The sequence below is a fragment of the Malaclemys terrapin genome, chromosome 11, assembly GCF_027887155.1.
Source record: "Malaclemys terrapin pileata isolate rMalTer1 chromosome 11, rMalTer1.hap1, whole genome shotgun sequence".
Lineage (NCBI taxonomy): Eukaryota > Metazoa > Chordata > Testudines > Emydidae > Malaclemys > Malaclemys terrapin.
Window position 1 is genome coordinate 44,626,103 of NC_071515.1, and position 21,353 is coordinate 44,647,455.

General features: G+C 38.9%; 1 protein-coding gene across 3 annotated transcripts in view; it reads left to right on the forward strand.

The window, feature by feature from the left end:
• The window catches only part of TTC21B (tetratricopeptide repeat domain 21B), an 86,698-nt gene that overhangs the window by 53,358 nt on the left and 11,987 nt on the right, over nucleotides 1–21,353 (forward strand). For all 3 annotated transcript variants that reach the window (XM_054044848.1, XM_054044849.1, XM_054044850.1), the window contains 10 exons: nucleotides 722–860; nucleotides 2,884–2,990; nucleotides 7,162–7,350; nucleotides 10,002–10,112; nucleotides 11,357–11,438; nucleotides 12,118–12,268; nucleotides 12,712–12,873; nucleotides 13,236–13,431; nucleotides 14,262–14,486; nucleotides 21,060–21,180. In XM_054044848.1, the coding sequence (XP_053900823.1) occupies nucleotides 722–860; nucleotides 2,884–2,990; nucleotides 7,162–7,350; nucleotides 10,002–10,112; nucleotides 11,357–11,438; nucleotides 12,118–12,268; nucleotides 12,712–12,873; nucleotides 13,236–13,431; nucleotides 14,262–14,486; nucleotides 21,060–21,180 (1,483 nt within the window). The remainder of the gene's footprint in view (nucleotides 1–721; nucleotides 861–2,883; nucleotides 2,991–7,161; nucleotides 7,351–10,001; nucleotides 10,113–11,356; nucleotides 11,439–12,117; nucleotides 12,269–12,711; nucleotides 12,874–13,235; nucleotides 13,432–14,261; nucleotides 14,487–21,059; nucleotides 21,181–21,353) is intronic.

Genomic DNA, 21,353 nt, shown 5'->3' on the forward strand with positions numbered 1-21,353 from the left:
TGTACAAAGGACCAAATCCTGATGCCACAAATAATGGCTCATACAAATCACTACATCACGTTTTTAATAGGGCTGTCCTTGCTAAGAACCTATTTTTGTTGTTTCCTTGAAGACACTTCATTCTTTTTTAAAAAAAAAAATAAATCTTGCCACTTTTTTTTAATTAATTTATTTATTTAATTATTTTTGGAAGAGCACTAGCATCCCCTCTGTTTGCAGATGGACTTCAAAATTTGGCAGAGAGATAAAACTTGGGTCAAAAAAGTGAGTTCTTCTGTCTGTAAATCCATTCAGATTTGGCTATCAGCTCTCAGGATGAAAAAAAACCCCAAATGAATGATGGGGAGGTGCTATTTAAAAAATAGTGTGTGGTCCTATAATTAAAGATTTATCATAATGCAGAGGCCCAGGGAGCAGAACTAAGATTGCACAGGCAACCTTACATTTTGACACTTCTTAACTTCTGAGTCATTCACTTTGCAACCTAAAGTTTCTTTTAATATAGTTTTTGTATGTAATTCTACATTGAAATAAATATCTGCCGTTACCAACTTGTTAGTGTTTTTACAGGACATTTCAGTTTATAATTAGGGTGAGAGTGGAGCAGGTAGTTTCATCATTAAGCAACATTTCACTAATTACCTAAGTGCAAGGTATTATTTTTATTAAGATTTATTTTAGAGAGCTGATTTTCATAAATTTATAAAGTTATTGGTTTCAGGCAATAAGTTATTATGAAGCTGCACTGAAAAATGGTCAACAGAATATCCTTTGCTATGATCTGGCTGAACTCCTGCTGAAACTGAGGCAGTATGAAAAGGCGGAAAAAGTTCTTCAGCAAGCTTTAGACCATGAGCCTGGTATGAAATAGTCATTTTATTTACAACAAAAGCGAAATATTGGGGGGGGGGGGGGTGGAGGGGGGTGTTCGGGTCTGTGTGATTTTTTTTTTTTTTTTTTTTTAGGGATAAATGAGTATAGTGTAGATATTTTATCTTATGAACTTTCAAACTAGTGTTGGCACTGTACTATGAGAATTGCATGTAAATTAAATTTAACTCCATTTAAAGGTGACCAGCAAAGGATTTTTAAAATATGGAGTTCAAACTTCCTTACTGCTTTATCATGTGTAAAGGCTTTCCGAAAAGTCTGTTATCTATCTTAGAAATAACTTTTAAAAAGTGAAATCTGGTCATCCTGGTTTTGTTAGAAGAACACTAGGAGGTATAAGATGTGTTTCTTGTGCGCTCATCACAACTTAGAGGGGTGAAGGTGTTTGAATCTTTAACACGGGCTTCCTTTTTACAAAATATTAATTGTTCATTGAAATTAAATAACAGAAATAGAATTTTAAAGGCTGACTAAAAATCCCTTATTAGCTCAACTTTCATACTCTCGGCTTTTGTGATGTCACTATTGCTTTAATTCACTAGTCTGCCAGCCTACACAGGATCTGAATGTTAAATGCAGAAAACAAGCTGGAAAAGACTTCACATGTACAGTTAATCTACTTGTTTGGAATCTGATTGAGTTAGCCAAGGCCATCTGGCTCTGTCTAACCCAAGAATCACATTTTATACAAATTGTGATTTTTTTTTTTTTTCTGTAACAGTAAAAACAAACTATCGTACCATCACCTTTCATATTTTCTGTACATCACAAGGAAGCAAAAAAGTGCACAAGCCAAAATTATTTTCTTTGTAGATCCTCTTTAAGAATTTTTTTCCTTATGTTTTCTTCATGTCCTTACCTGACAAATTATTGTTCCATTGGGTGACATGAAACAGATTACATTTTTAAATAGAAATGAAATATTTTGTAATAATCTACAGAACACTAGAAAATGTACTGTGGAGAGTAATTGTGCACTAGACGGGAAATAGAGACAGAAAACGGATTAAGCCATCTAACCTACCTTATTTACACAGAGCTCCTTAGAGACAGCCTGCTTATAGGGTGCTGCTCGTTGTACTGTGTTTTATAAAATACACTTTAGTTTTAGGCACCTGTAGAACTGTATGTTTTTATTTGGACGTAATAAGATCTCTTTGTTAAAGTAGAGAGATAAATAGGCCCTAGATATACCAAACTGTAAAGCAGCCATGCTGTGTCAGTTGGGAAGCAGATGAAAATTATAATATATAATGGAAGTGCTTATACTCCTCAAAGCTGTTTCTTCCATAGTTTCTTTTACAACCACTAAATAAAAGTAGCTTGCAGCTTTTTCAGTAGCCTTTCGGGGGGGGATAGCTCAGTGGTTTGAGCATTGGCCTGCTAAACCCAGGGTTGTGAGTTCAATCCTTGAAGGGGCCACTTAGGGTTCTGGGGCAAAAATCAGTACTTGGTCCTGCTAGTGAAGGCAGAGGGCTGGACTCAATGACCTTTCAAGGTCCCTTCCAGCTCTATGAGATAGGTATATCTCCATATTATATTATATTTAGATAAAATAACCAAAGCTGTGCTTTCAGTACTGTCCCCTTTCTACCAAAAATCCATCCAAAACAATGTGGTTCTTCAGAGTTTATCAATAGTTAAGTGAAAGCACCGTACAGCCCAGTCCTGCTCCCATTGAAATAGGGAGGACATTTCCTATTGATTCAATGGGATTAGGATTAGAACCTTAATTTGCGTAACTTATTCAAGATCTATTAGAAAGCCTTTTTTTCTCTCTCATGCATTTGAAACTAACGTGAGCTGAACTAAACACGCAACTCCTTTTGGGTGAATCTTTTGCAGATCTCCAATCCAATTTTTTCCTTAACCCTGAAGGTGTGCGTGCACACCTTCATCTTTCAGTTATGACTCATCCACAAAGTGTCATTGAACTCCAAAGGAGGCAGTTCCTACTTTAATTTTTTGTTTCATATTTTAATATTTTAACAGTGAATGAATTATCCTCTCTAATGGAAGATGGACGTTACCAAGTTCTTCTAGCAAAAATTTATAGCAAAATGGAGAAGACAGATGAAGCTATTGTGTCTTTACAGCAGGTAAAATAAAAATAAGTATGTTAAACTTTTAAGATTTTGTGGGGAGGAGGAGGAGGACTTCTAGCATTCTCCAGAAATAAATTGGATAGCAAAGTGGCTAAAGTAGAAAGAAAATAAATAAAAATAAACTAGAGATTGAATTGCTCAGAGGATTGGTAATAGGATACAGACCTTTTTACCTCTAGGTTAGTGGTTTGATATTGACTGAAAGTATTTCTGTTGCTAGCTCTTAGGTGACCTGTGAATTAAAGGTCTAAAGTCCAAGTCCCAGCTACATGTTCATGTAAAAGCCACCATAGTTTCAGCAGAGTGGCTGAATTCTGGGCATGGAGTCAGAGCTAGCAGTGGCTTCCTTAGTTCAGGTCCAAAGCACACTGCTAAGCAATATGGGGAGTTTGTGGGAGCTATGCCTGTAGCCTTTCTGTGCATAGAGTAATTGAATTTCAGTTGCTATCCAAGGCAGCATTAAGGATAAGGACTGGCGAACTGTGGAGTCTAAAGTTAAGACCTAGAATGGGGCTTGAGGGGAGAGCTGTAATGGCTAAAGAAAAAGGAGCAAAACTGTGGCAGCTAGAGACACAGTCTGGAGCTTTGGAAAAGATGTAGCACCTCTCCACAACTTGAAAGTTAATCTGACCAAAGAACCTCCTTTCCTCTCATTTGCTGAAAGACCTAATTTCAATGTGTTGGGCTCCAATGATTTCCTCCAGCACATGCAGAAAAACCTAGGGCTGAACTGCAGATTCAGGGAGCCTGAGCAATATCTTCTGAGCAGTCTGAAAAATTAAACCAGGTGCATTGCCCAAAGGATGTTTGCATAAAAAACCCAAACATTACATGTTAATCTATTGTAACATTTTGGTATTTCGTATCTCAATAAGAAATGCATCGAACCTACTCCCATCTCTTATTTTTGATCCTTCCTTGTCTCATTCTCTTTCTTCAGCTTTTTTCTTTTTAGAGTTCAGTATCTTCTCCCCTCAACTCTCAGTAACTGTTTCCCTGCCAACTGATTTCTCCATTTCACCCTTTATTTCCTTGTGTTGTCTCTCCCTCTTGCTCCTTCATATTCTTTTAGCGTGTCTCACTTCTTCTTTTAATAACTACTCTCTTCACAGCCTCCCTCTTTGCTCTCCCTCTTCTAACATAGGGTTACCATACGTCCGGATTTTCCCGGACATGTCCGGCTTTTGGGGGCTCAAATCCCCGTCCGGGGGGAAATCCCCCAAAGCCGGGCATGTCCGGGAAAATCGGGAGGCTCGGCCGGGGCCTCTTTGTGCGGGGCCGGGGGCATGGTGCCGAGCCGGGCCGGGGGCCAGGCCGGGCCAGGGTCGCAGTGCCAGGCCGGTCCGGGCCCGCGGGGCCGGGGAGCCGGTCCGGGCCCGCGGGGCCGGGGAGCCGGTCCGGGCCCGCGGGGCCGGGGAGCCGGTCCGGGCCCGCGGGGCCGGGGAGCCGGCCCGCGGGGCGGCCCGCGGGGCCGGGGAGCCGGCCCGCGGGGCGGCCCGCGGGGCCGGGGAGCTGGGGGCCGGGGTCGGGGAGCCGGGAGCCGGCCCGCAGGGCTGGGAGCCGGGGGGTGCGCCGGGGGTGGTCGGCCAGGGCCCGAGCCGACCCAGGCTGGAGCCGCCGGGGGCCAGCCTGGGCCGCGCCTCCTCCTCCCCCCCTTACCTGCTTCAGGCTTCAAGCAGGGGAGGGGGCGGAGACTTTGGGAGGGGGCGGAGTTGGGGCGTGGGCGGGGCTGGGGGCGGGGCCGGGCCCCCCAGGAGTGTCCTCCATTAGGAGGCACAAAATATGGTAACCCTATCTAACATATCCTCAGTGTCTCATTCTCTTTTGCCACTGACTGTGTCTGCTTGCTTCCATTCCCCTCAAGCTCTGCTTTCTCCCACTGCCTGGCTGCCCACGCCTGCCACTTTGTCTGCTACTAAAATGCCCATGCATTAATTTACTAGTCCCAACTATACATTCACTCACCACCTGCCACTTATTATACTACTCTCCTCCCCCCCCCCCCCCCCCCACTCCTGCCTTTTGGAAGGTGACCCAGGATTGGCCCTCACAGCTCTTTTTTCTGGATCTCTTTGTTCCCCATCCCCTACACACACTATCTGTAGTTTCTTTGTTCTGCTGTAGGGAGGAGGAAATGTAGTTGGGGACTGGCAGAGAAGGTGGCTTTAAGCTGCTTTTTTTTTTTAACCTAAACCACCAGTAGTAGGGCAGGACGAAGAAGCAGAGTAACATAACTGCTTCTTTCTCCCCAGCGGCTTGTGACAGCCCTTAAGCAAGGATGGGAGAGGGGAAAGAATGTTCAGAACCAACAGGGAAGCAGCTCTTTCCTAATGGGCTTTCAAAGATCAAATGGCTGGTGCACTCCTTGTGTGCCTCAACACTTTCTTTACAAAATGATTGGGGTCCAATGATATTAATTAGGCAATAGATATATTGGGCTGATACTAAAAAAGTCTATGCAAATGTATATAATTGAGGAAAGTTTTTGTTGTTTAATTTGAGCTGAATGTTTTTTCACATGTAATCAACAGCCTTCATAGGCAGAACTTTGAGAAGGGGGAGTCCCAACAGTGGATATCAATTTTCTTTCCCACTGTTGATTACCAAAGTACTTGTTTGTAAACAGAAAGCTGCTGCTATAAGTAGACAGCTGCTCTTGTCAGAATCATTCGGTGATGTCTTGTGCCAGTACTTTTTGCCATCACAGCTCCTGTCACAGTGGTGGATTAGGAAACTACTGAATGAACTGAGGAAGGGGGGTGATTTAGAAGATTACTGCTGATTAGCTAGCTACAGGAATCTTTTTTTACTTTAAGTTGATATAACTATAATTTTGAGCTAACTATGATCATATGATAGCTTGAAAAAATATGAAATGTTCTAAGTGTTTTTATTTTTACAAGTGGTCAGATCTTAAATAAATTAGGTTAAAATGTAAGGAAAATATTGCAGATTAGTGAAATTGGATGAAACTTTTAATATTACTAAAATTGCAGATTTTGTCATTTTTAATAAAAAAATCACCTTCACTGTAAGGCTATGCCTATACTACACACCACTTGGTGGCGGTGTGTAGTATACATGGAGCTACATGCCATGGTGAAAAGCACGACTGCACTGCTGTGTGTAGCTACTTGTGTCAGTGAAGGGCTCTGGCAGAGGGTATGCAGTGGGGGGGGGGGGGAGAAGGGGGGTACTAGTGCTTCATCAGCTCCCCATTGTTGGAATCTTTCACTGTGATGAGCAAAGGCTCTACCAGCTTCCTGCCGCCAGTGTCTTTCCCACAGCAGGGGAAGGGCTCCGTCAATGGGAAGCTAGCAGAGCTTTTCATTGCTGCCAGTCTTTCCCAGCAGCATGGGAAGGGTTCCAACAGAGGAGAGAGAGCAGGACACTACATTGCTAAAAAATAGCAGTGTAGGTGAGGAAGCATGGCTTGAGTGAGTAGAAAGCCATGCAGGGTATGTAATCGAATACATACCCACACCCTTCAGGTGTGTCTTTACTTGCCTAAGTCGTTCCTCACCATCTACGCTATTTATTCCCATGATGGGGGTGGGCTACCCAGGTGTGTTCTCTACACACTCCCCAAAGAAGCATGCAGTATAGATGTACCTATAGTGTCATCATCCAAAAAAAAAAAAAAATCTTGAAATATTGCCCAGATCTCTTTCTAATTTCCTCCACTCCACCCTGGAAGAAAACCTACTTTTCAAGAAACCAACACAGTTCTATTTTGTAGAATATATCCACTTTCTTGGCATGTAGGTGGCAAATGATGGTGCTGGTACACAAAATAAAAATATTTTCTTCTTAATGAAGCCCTTTTTAAATAGACAGAGGTCTGTATTGGACAAGGATATAGGCTGTCTCCGTCAATTTGGGATAATAAATGTTAAAAAGCTTGTGTATTTTAAGAAAAACAAAAACAACAAGAAGTAAAATACCAACCTGATGATTGAGTGCACTGTGAGTTTGGGGAGAAGAATTTTCCTTGGTTGGAAAAAAATGCTTCAAAGGAGAGTCAGTAACAAACTTGTGAATGCAACCTCTGCATTTACAATTTGTGCTTTTTTTGTCTAATTATATTAACAAGAATGCATACATAACAATGATTGTTATTATCACATTAACTTTCTGCTACCCTCACTCTTTTTTTCCCCCCTAGGCTCGGGAATTGCAAGCCAGAGTACTCAAACGGGTTCAAATAGAGCAGCTGGATGCAGTTCCTGCACAGAAACAGTTAGTAGCTGAGATTTGTGCGGAGATTGCAAAACATTGTACAGCCCAGCGAAACTATGAGAAAGCAATTAAATTTTACAAAGAAGCTCTAGTTCATTGTGAAACAGATAACAAGGTCAGTCCTACCTCAGAAATAACTCTTTTATGTCACCTTTTATTGACAGGGTCTTGTCATCTAACAACTTTTACTGCTGAACTACAAAGTTTAAAAAAAAAGTATGCCTTTGTTGCTGCTTTAAGATGTAGAGACAATCTGAGTTCTTCTTCTACTTGTTTCTGTCTTAGGTCTTGTCTTCACTGCAGTGGTAAATAGTGTTGCCCTTAACCCAACTCCCATCCACTTGCACAAATCTGTAGCATTACTGATAAGTGGTGTTATCAGTGTGACCTAGTTGACCTGTCAGGAGGTATGGGTTGAATTTTAAGTGCTGCTGAGGCTTGAGCTAATAATGCAATTGGGAATGCAGCCATAGGCTACATCTTGAGTTTGCACAGCTCCTCAATTGCTAATCCAGTCACTCTGTGTAGTTCAAGTATTGTTCCCCAGTGTGACCACTCTAACTTGAACTAGGCTAGCTCAAGCGGAGTAACTCACACTAACTGTTGCAGTGACCATAAGCCCTTTGAAATATCAAGTTTTTACCTTCCTGTTTTTCCTAGCTGACTGGATACTACTGGGATAGTAATATCATAAGAGGATGGAAACCTTAACTGTGTTATTTTAATATCTAATTTGAGACAGAGAGAAGATGATTAGCCAGATAGATTAGAACACTGTGTTTTATTGGAGTTAAAGGTTTTAACAAAAACAGTGTGACTCAGCTTCCCTTTTCCACTCAGTTGAGTGCTGGGAAAGCTGCAGCTCATATTTCAGTTTCTTGTGATGCAACTATCCTATTTTCCAGAGGGGTTCCAGCAAAAGTAAGGGTGGCTTGATATATGTAAGGAAGAAAGCAGGAAAAAATCCTTTTTTCCTACAAAACATGAGGTCACCTTTTTCACATAATAGTGAAGAAGTGCAAAAAGAAAAAAGTTAATGGAAAAATGAGCCTTTAAACAAAATGTAAAACAGAACAAATTGGTTTCTTGTATTCAGAGGCAACTTGTTTCAAAGATGTGGTAACACACATTATGGCCAGTGTTTGATTAAAACTTGTAGTAGTATAGTAGCTGGAATGTGAGCAGCATATCTAGAAATTACCCGATACTCCAGGAGGACTGCATTTGGGAAGTGTTTTGTTCTTGTTTTTGTTTTCCTTCCCCCCTTTAGGGCAGTAGGCAAGGTTTTAAGTTACTTTTTTTCCCCTTTAAGTAGCCAATACAGAGATCAAGAGTAGGGAAATTTGCTTGTGTTTTCTTGTTCCTCCATAGCTGAATTTTGGATAACTTGAGACTTTTCTGTTCTTCCAAGAAGACAGATTGCAAGGCAGGAATTGCAATAATTTAATACAGAGGAGAAGATAACTGGGATGAGTCTCAATGCTGGATAATGATAAATACAGCTGAGATATGCTTGTGACAGGATGTTGCATCTGTTTTTTTTTTTATAATAGGAGCCACATTCCTGAGTTCTGCTGACTCACTCTGTGGCCTTTGGCATGCCTCATCTCACTTTCCTGATAAAATGAGAACTATAGTATCCTACCTCCCTAGGTAGTTGTAGTAGAGTAATTTAGTAGATGTAAAAAGTAAGCATTTACATACTGTTCAAGTAATTATTAAATAAATAGGGTGACCAGACAGCAAATGTGAAAAATTGGGACAGGGGTTGGGGGGTAATAGGAGCCTATATAAGAAAAAGACCCAAAAATCGGGACTGTCCCTATAAAATCGGGATATCTGGTCACCCTATTAATAAAGAAAATATGCTGCAAAGACAGTTCTGATTCAACAAGTTCAAGATATAATTCATTGCCTTCAAAAGTGAGATCAAGGCGCCAAGTAGAACTTAACTGGGGTCATGATTACCTCCTTTTTTTAAACCTTTGAATTTAAGCAGCTGCATATGGTGGGAGTAACAGCCAAATGTCTGATGCAGCTATTTTCTCACACACAACCCTGATTGAATTTCCCAGCATCAAGAATGCCACAAATGGGACCTGATCATATTCCCATGTAAGTCAATTGGCAAAAACCCCTTTGGTTTCAGTGGGAACAAGATTGGGCTGTGGGGTTCTTCCCCGATGAACTTTTCATGGCTTTATCCAAAATTACCTGTGATGGAACCTCAGTCCCTATGATGAACTCCCCCTAAGTAAGCTTTGGTTAGTTAATATTTATATAGCCGTTGCATCTTCAGAAATAGATCAGGATTGGGGTGCTGGTATGCTAGTCTATAAAAATGTATATAAAAATATAGTTTGACTCAATTGCTTATACTCTAATAATAATCAGAGTATATTAATGAGATGTTCTTCTATTGGTTGAAAAGACTTAAAACTTTTTCCATTTATTTTTGTTTAGAGAGAAGTCTGTCTATCTAAGGTATAATATGGCCACCATCACCATAGTATCTGAGTGCCTCACAGTTTTTTGTGTGTTTATCCCTACAACACCCTTGCGAGGCAGGGAAAGTGCTATTATCCCCATTTTACAGATGTGGGAACTGAAGGTTAGATTCGTTAAGTGACTTGCCCAAGATCATGCAGGAAGTCAGGGAATTGAACCCAGGTCTCCTGAATTCTAAGCTAAAACACTAACCACTAAACTATCTCTTCCCTGTTATTTGTATAAAGAGGAATACTTTTCTATTTTTTTCATCTCCAGGTAATGTTGGAACTTGCACGTTTGTACCTTGCACAAGATGATACTGATGCTTGCCAACATCAGTGTACATTGTTACTGAAGAACGACCAAGATAATGAAGCAGCTACAATGGTTAGTGAGTTGTACTCATTTGATTTGCTATATCAAGAGGACTTCAATGCTAGAAAACTATTTAATATGTATTGTCTAAAATTTGTGTATATCCATGTGTATTTAAAAAAAAAACTGGAGGAGATTTAGTAAATGAAGATCAACAACCTATCGTTAAGTGTTGTTTAGATGTTCATTTACATATAACTATTAGTATACGTAGCCTTACTATCTTGATACAGAATGCATGTTACAGAAACATGAGAGGTAATTGTAAGAGAAACAGTGGTCAGAATATTGCTAGATGCCACAGAATAAACAGTTTATGAGAAAACTCCTCTTAAACCACATCTTTAACACTGCACTGCTTGCCGACGAGATGTAGCCCAGAGTACTTTACCTACAGGACTGTATTATTATTTAAGGTGGACAGGGTTTTAACAAGCCGCTTAAGTTACACTGGTTATGGTACGGTCATCCTCCTCTGGAAACTAGAACCTACTATTAAGTTATGGATCAAGCAGTTGAAAGATTTTACTGTACTGGAAAAACTAACTACTTTTTTTTTTCCTGGTCATTGGAAGTCATGATCATGCCTGATTTTATTCTGGTACTGTATGAAGAACCAGGAGGAAATAACATTCAGAAGAGCATTTGATAAATCTGTTCTTATCCATCCACCTCTTAGTGAAAAGAAAATGAAACTTGGAATAATTTGGACTTATTTCTCATTATTTGCCTGCGTTACAATATTTTTTCCTTGCAGTCCTAATAACTGATTGAGTGTTCGTCTCTATATATACTCACCCTGGATTTCTAATAAAAACACAATTCATGCAAGAAAGAATTGGTGCTTATAAATTTTTTTAAAAAATTAGTAGTTAATACATAATTGGGAAAAAAACCCTATTTCTTCTCTTAACATATGGCTTTTTTTGTTTAATAATTTAACAAGGAAGAACCTATAGTGTCAGGGGCAGGATTTCATGGTACAAACAGAAGTTAACTAGTTCTCTTTAAATTGTTAATATAAATTTCAGTATCTTCCCAAACAAATATGAATTCTCCTTATTATGCATACTATGAGATAATTTTAAAAATACTTAATTTCAGAACCCCTTTGATAGAGAATTAGATTTCATTGTTTTGAGTCTCTCGTTTACATTTTCATATCAGTAGATTTGGGGATTAATCAAACAACCATTCCATACCATGTCTCGTAACGGTTTTTGTTTATTTGTTTGTTTTTTGTTTTGATCGTGTAGATGATGGCTGACCTGATGTTCAGGAAGCAGGACTATGAACAAGCTGTTTTTCATTTCCAACAGCTCTTAGAACGCAAACCAGGTGTATATTCAGTAATGATACTTCAGTTTCTTTCTGATTACATGAATGTCAAACACGAGCCATCCCCTGGTTCTAGTGGATATCATAGACACAAATATTTAAAGCATCTTTTCTATGAAGCTTAAGCAATGATTATATCTAGATGAAATGTGCATATTTCATATAGGACCTAATATAGTTACAGAATTATTTAACCTTTTCTGTTTCAAATACACTGCCAAAGTTTGTGTGTACACAAACAGAAATAGGATTTCAAGGCTAACGTAAGTAACTGGAGTGTGCTGTAAAGTTTGGTTTCAGTTTATATGCAAAATATGAGTAGAGGTACAGATAAAACTATGTTTTAGTGATACTGGAGAGATTGTAAAGTTTGCTATTGGGAATATATTTGAAAGAAGTCAAGAGTATATGTAGCAAATATTATTTGATATTTTTAAAGTGCCATTCAATTGGACCCATACCTACTGTAATCTGATCATTAGACCTTTTAAAATGCATTGTAAATATGATTTAGAGAACATAATACAGGTACAAAAGTTTTTTTTATTTTAAATAGTTCATGTACTCTAGTTTAATTTGTAGCACGAATTAAAAGAGGGATTTATTTTATTTCTCATCTGTTTGTCCAGCAAATATGTAACTTCATTTAAAAATGTTCTAAATATATGTGTGTATTTAGATAATTATGCAACTCTATCACGTTTAATTGATCTGTTAAGAAGAGCTGGGAAGCTAGAAGAAGTTCCAAGATTTCTTGTAATGGCTGAGAAACATTCCTCCAGAGCAAAACTCGAGCCGGGTTTTCATTATTGCAAAGGACTGTATCTTTGGTAGGTGCAGTTATAATTGAATAAAATAACATTTATTGGGTAACTATATTATATATGAAAAGATAATGAATTTCAAAGAATTTTTTGTATAACTCTGAACTTCTAATTATGACATTGGTAGCTACTTGGCTAGGAAGTCTAGTTTCAGTTACTGGGATTTTAGGCGAGGTTCTGAAAAACACTTTGCCTGTGTCATTTCTAGAAAATGTAGCTAATTAATTGTATCTATCTCTAATATTCCTTTCACTACTGTATCTGATGCTATTTCATGTGGAATTTTTTGCTGTTTCAGTACAAGTAGTAGTAATTACATTCTCAGAACTAATTTTTACAATGTGTACACAATAAAAACATGTACCTAGTGTATTTTGAAAGCTACATTTTTCTTGTTTGTTTTATTTAGCTTCTTGTCCAAACTGAACGTGCTTTCATAACTTACCTAGGTATACTGGTGAACCAAATGATGCACTTCGACATTTTAATAGAGCCCGGAAGGACAGTGACTGGGGACAGAATGCAGTTTATAACATGATCGAAATATGTTTGAACCCAGATAATGAAACTGTAGGTGGTGAAGTGTTTGAAAATCTGGATGGTGACATAGGGTGAGTTTAAAAATAAATTATTTTTTTCTTGATAACGCTTTGGGACCCAAGTCTAAATTTGAATAGACAATGAGAGAGAGCCTCAGTGTGGCACATTGAAATAAGAAAGCTACCAAATTGCAGCAAGACAATTAAGGGGATTCTGGTCTGGGACCCTAGGTATTTGTAGGATGCCTTTGCCTATAATTTAAAAAAACTTTCAGTACAGAAGAGAACCAATATAGAATAGTCATAAAGATAACTATTGTATGTAACAGTGTAATGACTTTAGTATGTTATCAGTTACAGCTTGTAGCTTATTTAATAGTAGTATTGCATAACAACAATTGGGTGTTTTTGTAAACTTTCTTTCTAATGTATAGTAATTCCACTGAGAAGCAGGAGTCTGTGCAGCTGGCTGTGAGAACAGCAGAAAAACTTTTGAAGGAACTCAAGCCCCAGACCATTCAGGGTCACATTCAGCTTCGTATCATGGAAAACTATTGCCTAATGGCAACCAAACAGAAATCAAATGTTGAACAAGCACTAAATACTTTCACTGAAGTAGTAGTTGCTGAGGTTGGTAATTTTCTCTCCCCGCCCACCTTCCCTTCCTCCACAAAAAAGTACTTTGGGGTTTTTTTTATAATTTTTCTTCAGTTTAAGTTAAGAAATATTGTGAGATACTTCGTATTATCAGGTCTGAAAATTATATTTGTTCCCTACTAGGTAGAGAGTGATTTTTTTTTTTTTTAATTAGCAACAAAACATGCCGAAGAAGCATTCTCTCTTGTTGATATATACATTTGTAGTTGAATTTGCAAATTTATTAAGAAATTGGTAACTAGGCTTACCACGCTTCTTAAAATATAACTAATTTTTTGCTTAGTAACTTCGGCTAAGTCTAGATAATGAGTTCAGGATATGATTCCCAGCTCACGTACACATACTTGTGCTATCTCTCATCTGAGTTAGCATGCTAAGTAGCGCGGGTAGCAGCAGCATGGGCTAGCCTCCCTGAGCACAAACCCAGTGGGTACATACTCAGGCGGGTTAGCCCATACTATTGCTGCCTGTGCCATTGTGGCTATGCTACTGTTCTTAACTCAATGAGCACATGAGTGTGCATACATGAGCTGAGAATTGTACCCCTAGCTCATAGTGTAGATGTAGCTTTCATGTATTATTCCCAGTGTTTTTAAAACTGCATGACCAATAGCAGATCAATTCTAAGTTCATTCCATGTCCAAAAATAACTCAACATTTCAAAATTGGATGCTTTTATGTATTTTCATTGGCATCTCATTGACATTCGGGTCTTAGCTTCTAGTTTTATCTTTCTGTAGCTGCTCAGTAACAATATAATTTAGAAAACTTAATTCTATTCTTAAAATGTTGTTGTATTGCAGAAGGATCATATCCCAGCACTTTTGGGAATGGCCACAGCCTACATGATTTTAAAACAAACTCCACGAGCCAGGAATCAATTGAAACGCATTTCAAAAATGAACTGGAATCCCATAGATGCAGAGGAGTTTGAAAAAAGTTGGCTCCTTCTTGCTGATATTTATATTCAATCTGCAAAATATGATATGGCAGGTGAACTATTAAAACGGTGTCTTCGTCATAATAGGGTAAGTGACAGAATAGTAAAAAGTAATTTTCCATATACTTATCTGTATGCTCTATTTTTAAATTTGCCATTGGAAATGTATTTTATTTCAAAGTTAGTTTTCTTATGTAGTGGAAATGAACTTGGAAAGAGCAAGAGACTAACCGTTTACCCTTGAGAACAGGAAATGAATGCATCTGAAGATGCTACCTAATGAGCTGTCAGTAATATATGCAAGTTTAAGCTGTGGTGAGGCACTATGTGTTGAAGGTGTCTGTGGAATGTCAAGAATGCATCTCATTATGAATCTGATTTGGGGCTAATGAAAATTGCAGACAAATATAAATTGTGGACATTTGCTTCATTTACTAATACATTATCCGTAGCTGCATACACAATTTTGTATGTTAACAGAACACGTCTTATAAGCCCTGTTTTACAAACTAATCTACATGCATTTTTAGTTTTTCTGATTCTTTCACCTGTCTTGCACTGAGTTGCTGCTTTTCTAATGTTTTGATTGGGCACATGGGATTTCTGACCTGGCAAGCTGCCAGAAGCTCTGCTTGGATGGTAGGACGTCAGCAGCTTTAGCTCTCCTGCTTAATATTTCCCATTATTTTGTTTCTCCTTGGTGGTTGAGAGCTTGCTTTTCCTTTTCTACTTTTATACATATCACCTTCCTTCAGATGAGGCGCATTTAAGAGACTTTTTCCTCTGCAGAGACCACACCCCAGGGTTCAGCCTCAGCATACTGCAGGTTCGGGTAGCTGCTTTTAGGTATCCTTCAGATTTCATCTGCATTTCACCCTCCTATTTCTAGAGTTGTTGAAGCAGAACTTAAGTTTCGTTCTCCTGTCAAATCTCCTGCTGTGCTTGGAAGCTTAGTTTAGTTCTGGAACCAATAATGTTCCTCTAACCAAAAATGTCCTGCCAGCAGAGCTCCCTCTTTTATGCCTAGTGGGTTAAGCATGAGAGCTTCCTCTGATTACAGTTGTAACAGGATGACATTGTGTCAGAGGTGGTCTTTCAAGTAGGCTGTATATTTGTTTTTATATGCAAGTAATCCACTAGTCTTAATTAATTTTTAGTAGTTTAACAGTCTTTGTTAAATACAAAGTTAACATATATACAGCGTATCTTAGCTCAGGTCAGTCTTTCAATCTAACCTAAAACTAGCTGCCTGCTCCAACTGTCAGCTCCCACACCCTGTAGAGTCTATTAATTCTCCTAAAGTCACAGTAACAACACTGGCTGGTCTAAATCTAGAGCCTTTCACTCTGAAAACCAATAGGTAATGTGAGCAGATCCTGGAACAGTGGTGGGGGCAATGTCATGTACTGCTGCTGTGATTCTATACAAGCTGGGTTGATTAAATTATATCTCTTGGTAGAGGTGACAAATACAGATCATATTATCAAATTCTTTTCTTTAAACAGCTTTGTACAATTAGATATTTAGATAGATAAATAAGGTTCTGAATAATGGAAGTGAGAGTAAAGTAAACAGGAAGGCTACAAAAAGATTGCATTCTGGGTCTCCAGTGCCAGAGCACAAGGAAGAGGTGCCCATTCCCACATTGGCCTCCAACCCAGGTGCTGTGAAGAAAGCCTGGAGGAATCGAACTGTACAGATAAAAATGGTTGCCAAAGGTGGTTTTTTTGTTTTTGTTTTTTAAACTACTTTACGTGTTTATGGAAATATTTTCCACAAGCATTCTGAGTTAAACTTGACTAGACTGACAAAATATATTATTTTGGTGAATGGGTTTTTAGAATTGCTTTTTACAATCAGAAATGAATGATGTATGTACATATTGAATGAGAGAGCCTATATAAACACTTTGTCATGCAACATGGGTTTGTGTCCATTTAAAACATGTAGATTTGGTTTAGACCGCAGACCATAATCAGTGTTAGGTTACAAAGTCAGAGAGCCCAACATATATTTCCGAAACCAGAAGCTTTCCATAGAATCAAGGGCTTTTTTATATATTTATTTAAAAAATACAGTTAAGGAACCACTTATAGACCACAGACTTCTTCATAAGAGAAATCTTGGACTATATTGTATTCCAGTTTTCCAGATGATCTCTGGTTGGTCTTGTAGGTTATAAATTGAAACCATTTCCTCATTAGACTTAGGAAGTTTAATCTAAAACAGTTTTGAATAGTTAAGATGAAGTTGAATATAATACAGGTGTCTGCATTTGTCTTGTCCCTAGTGTAAATAATTAGCATGCTAAATGGATAATTAGATAGGACTTTAAGTAGAATTCTGTAACTTCTTTACAGAAAATACTCAGTTTAGTGACAAGGCAATACATCTTTTATAAACCATTCAAAATGAGACTTACAAAAAACTTGCTTATTTTCAGAGTTGTAGCTAATTGTGAGCATGCTCTGCTTTATATGTTTAATATGGAGATTCCTGTCTGTTTTTCTGTATTTAATCAGTTTTATTTTGTCTTTCATTATGAAAGATTTAATCTGTTTTAATCTATAGTGTGTGTGTGTGTGTGTGTGTGCATACATACACACACACACACACACACGCGTGCACGCGCAATGTGTGTGTATTACATATTACAGGCAGAGCTGGTAGCACTACCTATTCAGGTTGCCTGAAACTTCCTATTAGAAGATCCTATTTTCAGTTGCTTACAATTTTGCCAAACTATTTAACCATTCAGGCTGCAATTTTTCATGGCAGGTGTTCGTCTCAGGTAAAAAAAAAATCTGGAAAATTTTAGCCAAAACAGTTTAGCTTTTTTCAGGAATGAGGCTAGGGAAAAATACTTTGTTTTGCCCCTGTTAAATAATCCTGGCAGCAGCCTTTCTTTGAAAAGCTCTAGCATTCCTGTGAGCAGAGACTTGAAATTTGGCGGGGGACTAGCCTTTGTGTCAGGGATGTGCCTTTTGTTGTGCCCATGAGAAAACACCAAAATTGGCCTACTTATAAACCTTTGAAAAATAGCAGTTCACACATGCTCGAGGATAATAAGGGGTAAGTAATGGCCAACGCTGATTTATCAAGAACAAATCATGCTAAATCAATCTAATTTCCTTCTTTGACAGGTTAACTGGACTAGTTGATAGCGGGGAAGCAGTAGACATATGATATATCTTGACTTTAGTAAGGCTTTGAACACACTCCCACATGAGTCATGTAAACAAACTAGGGAAGTATGGTCTAAATGAAATTATTGTTAAATGGGGAGTCACTGGTTGAAAAACCATACAGAGTAGTTGTCTGTGATTTAGTGTCAGACTAGGAGGACTTACAAAATGGGGACCGGCAGCAGTCTGTCCTGAGGTCGAAACTATTAAGTATTTTCATTAATGACTTCGATGAAGTAGAGAGAAAATTTACAAATCGGCTGCTGAGATGATGCAAACACTTTAGAAGATAGTTTTTGACTTTTAATACTATCTTGATACATTAGAGAATTGGTCTGAAATCAATAAGATGAAATTCAGTGAAGACAAGTGCAAAGTATAAAACTTAAGAAGAAAAAAATCAAATACATAAATACAAGATGGGGGAATAACTGGGTAGGCAGCAGTACTGCAAAAAAGGATCTGGGATGGATCACAGATTTGAGTGTCAGCAATGTGGTGCTGTTGCAGAAAAGACAAATGTCATTCTATGATGTATTAGGAGGAGTGTTAGATGTAAGACACATGGGGTAATTGTTCCATTCTACTCAGCACTGGTGAAGTCTCAGCTGGAGTTCCATTCTACTCAGCACTGGTGAAGTCTCAGCTGGGCACCACAGTTTCAGAAAGATATGGACAAACTGGGGAGTGTCCAGAGGAAAGCAACAAAAATAAAGGTTTAGAAAACATGGCCTCTCAGGGAAGGTTGAAAGAATTGAACATAGTAGTCTAAAAAAGAGAAGACTTAAGGGGGGGACATAATAGTCTTGAAAGATGTACAATGTTGTTCTAAAGAGAACAGAACGTAAGAACAGCCGTACTGGGTCAGACCAAAGGTGAATGGGAATCAGTTCTCCATGTCCGTGAGGGGTAAAACAAGAAGCAATTGGCTTAATTTGTCGCAGGGAAGATTAATGTTAGATATTAAGTAAAGCTTTCTAACTATAAGGATAGTTAAGCATTGGGATGGGTTATGTAGAGAGACTGGAATCTCCATCATTGGAGGTTTTAAAGAACCGGTTAGACAAATAACTGTCAGAGATGGTCTACGTATGCTTAATCTTGCTTCAGCACAGGCAGTTGGACTGGATGACCTCTTGAGGTCTCTTATAGCCCTACATTTCTATGTTTCTGTGCTCAGTAGTGGTTTCTTAGATATCTTCCCCCAAAGATTCCATCTGCACTAAGCTTGCACCTACCAGTACTGATCAGGATTTTCCCTGTAATTGCAGCTCTCAGCATTGTGAGTGGTCTGGAAACTGAACTCGGAACAGGGGGCCAATCTGTCCTGTGCTTTCAATGGCCCCCATGGTGGACCCAGGCAGTTTGGAGGAAGAAACTGCTTGATTCAAATTTAGAGGGGACAACTGACAGACTTTGGGCAGGGGTCAGGGAGGAGATTGGGACAAAGCCTGGTGAGGGAGAAACTGGAATTGAGTGTTGTAGTGGAAGGTAGGACTGGGAGCCCAGGGAGGGTAAAGGGTGTGGGGGGTGAGGGGGGACTGAGCTTGGATGACGAGCCGGGGAGAGAGTCTCTGCTCAGAAAGTCCCACTGTGACAAGGAGTGGGGGAACCCTGAGATTGAATGAGGAGCCTGGGCGGTGAGGGGAGATTAGGCCTGAGAGTTGATGAAAATTGGGAGTGATCAGGGAGGGGGACAGATGTAGGACAGATGAGTCGGGAATGGGGAAACTGGGACTGGCTGGGTAAGGAAACTGGAAACAAGGAGCTGGGATTGGGAGTCCAGAGAGAGTGATATGATATATTGCAAATCAGACCAAGGGTCTCAAGTCAGGCGCTCAGAAAATGAGGAACACACAATTAATGACCATCTGTAAATAGTTTTATTTAAATGACTTGCCTAGCATCATATAGGAACTCTACAACAAATGAAATTGCCCTACAGCCAACCGCTTCTTTCACTACATAGTCCTGATTCATCCCTAAAGCAGTCCATGCTGTGCACTGAATGAGGCAGGGGTCTTGTGAAAAATAGTATGTAATTAAGGGCTGTATTATCATGCAAATACACAAGGGGGCTGAATTAAAGTTGCACAGACAATCTAATTTCTGCCATTTCCTAGCTTCTGAGTGCTTGACTTTGCAACCTTAATGTTCTTTTCATATAGAGTGTGCGCGCACACACAATATAGATTGAAATACAGTTAAATTGCTAAACAGTTTTAAATAGTTTTTGTGTATAGAAATGGGACAGGCACTTGTCCTTGGTAGACATCATCATGATTAGGCAGCTCATGGTAAGGATTGCATGTCTGGCTAATATGGCAAATACTTGTTAGGATAGCAGACTGTGACTGTGTCCTTTCACCAATGTTTCTTGGCCGGCAGAATATGAAGGTTGATGGGATTCCCTTTATACACTCACTCCCACTGGCCCTGGGGAAGCCCATTTTGGGTGGCAGTGGTGAATTTTATAAAATATGTCTTTTATGCAAATAAAGCCCGCAACAACTAAGAAGAAAATAAACTGACTGATCATGCTGCTAGAAGAGTTTTTTCATTAGCTATTTACTTTTACGTGGCTCTTTTTCTTAACCGTATTTCGTGGTATTGCAAAGTGATAAGCAACTCGTGAGTTACATGGAGCATCATTTACAAAACCATCAAGTCATGAAATCACTTCTTGGTTTTACTTTAAAGCACAGCTTTGATAAGCTTACAGGGTAATAAACATATTTTTAGGAGACTAAGAATAATAAAATTAGCTTTTATTGAAAATATTTAATGTTTATAATTTGTTAGTATAATGTATCCATTTTTATTTGAAAGCTGTTTTCTTAGACAACAAATATTTCTTTTAAGTAGCCAAACTTTGGTTATCTCAGCACCGAGCTTCTCAGCACTGGTCCCTTCTCTCCTGCAAACTCTAATCATTTTGTACTGCTTCTGCATGTTGTCTGGCCCTATTGCAGTAGTCAGTGCTTCACCCAATGGGAAAGCCAACTAACTGCCCCAGAAGAGTATGTCCCTAAAACCCTTTGCTCTGCTCAGCAGTGACAGGCATAACAACTGCCACTGTGAAGATGTTTCACTCAATGCTACTGGGGCCATATACCTAATCCTGGCCTTCTGGACCTAATACATTCAGGCAGTACTAATTGGAAAAATGCTTCCAGCAAGAGCCATTAGGACAATGTAATGCACTTCCTTCTTTTCCCCTTAACCTACTCACCTCTTCTCCCCAGTTGAGCAACTCTTGTTCTCAGCCTCTTACTTTGGCTGAGGATCTTAAGAACAGCCATGCACAGAATTACACAAATGGGATTTGTCTTGTCCTGACTTTAATCCAGAACATTTTGTCACAGAATGCTTTCCAAACTGTGTATATTAATATTTATTTAATTGATTGTCAGTACTGCATGTGTTTCTCTAAATAAAGTTTTGAAATACATGTAGTCAACTTTTATATTTTGTAGTCCTGTTGCAAAGCCTATGAATATATGGGATACATAATGGAAAAGGAGCAAGCGTATAAGGATGCAGCAGTAAATTATGAGATGGCCTGGAAGTATGGAAACCAAACAAATCCAACAATAGGTATGTTTACACAACCTACATTTTTATCCTGTGGTAATACAAAAGAACAGAAACAATGACTATTAGTAAGACTGCATTTAATTTTCTATATAAGTAAAATATCTTCTCTGATTGTCTTCCTATGAAAATTCAGCTGTTTAGAGATCTACATTACAACATAGGAGAGAACCTTC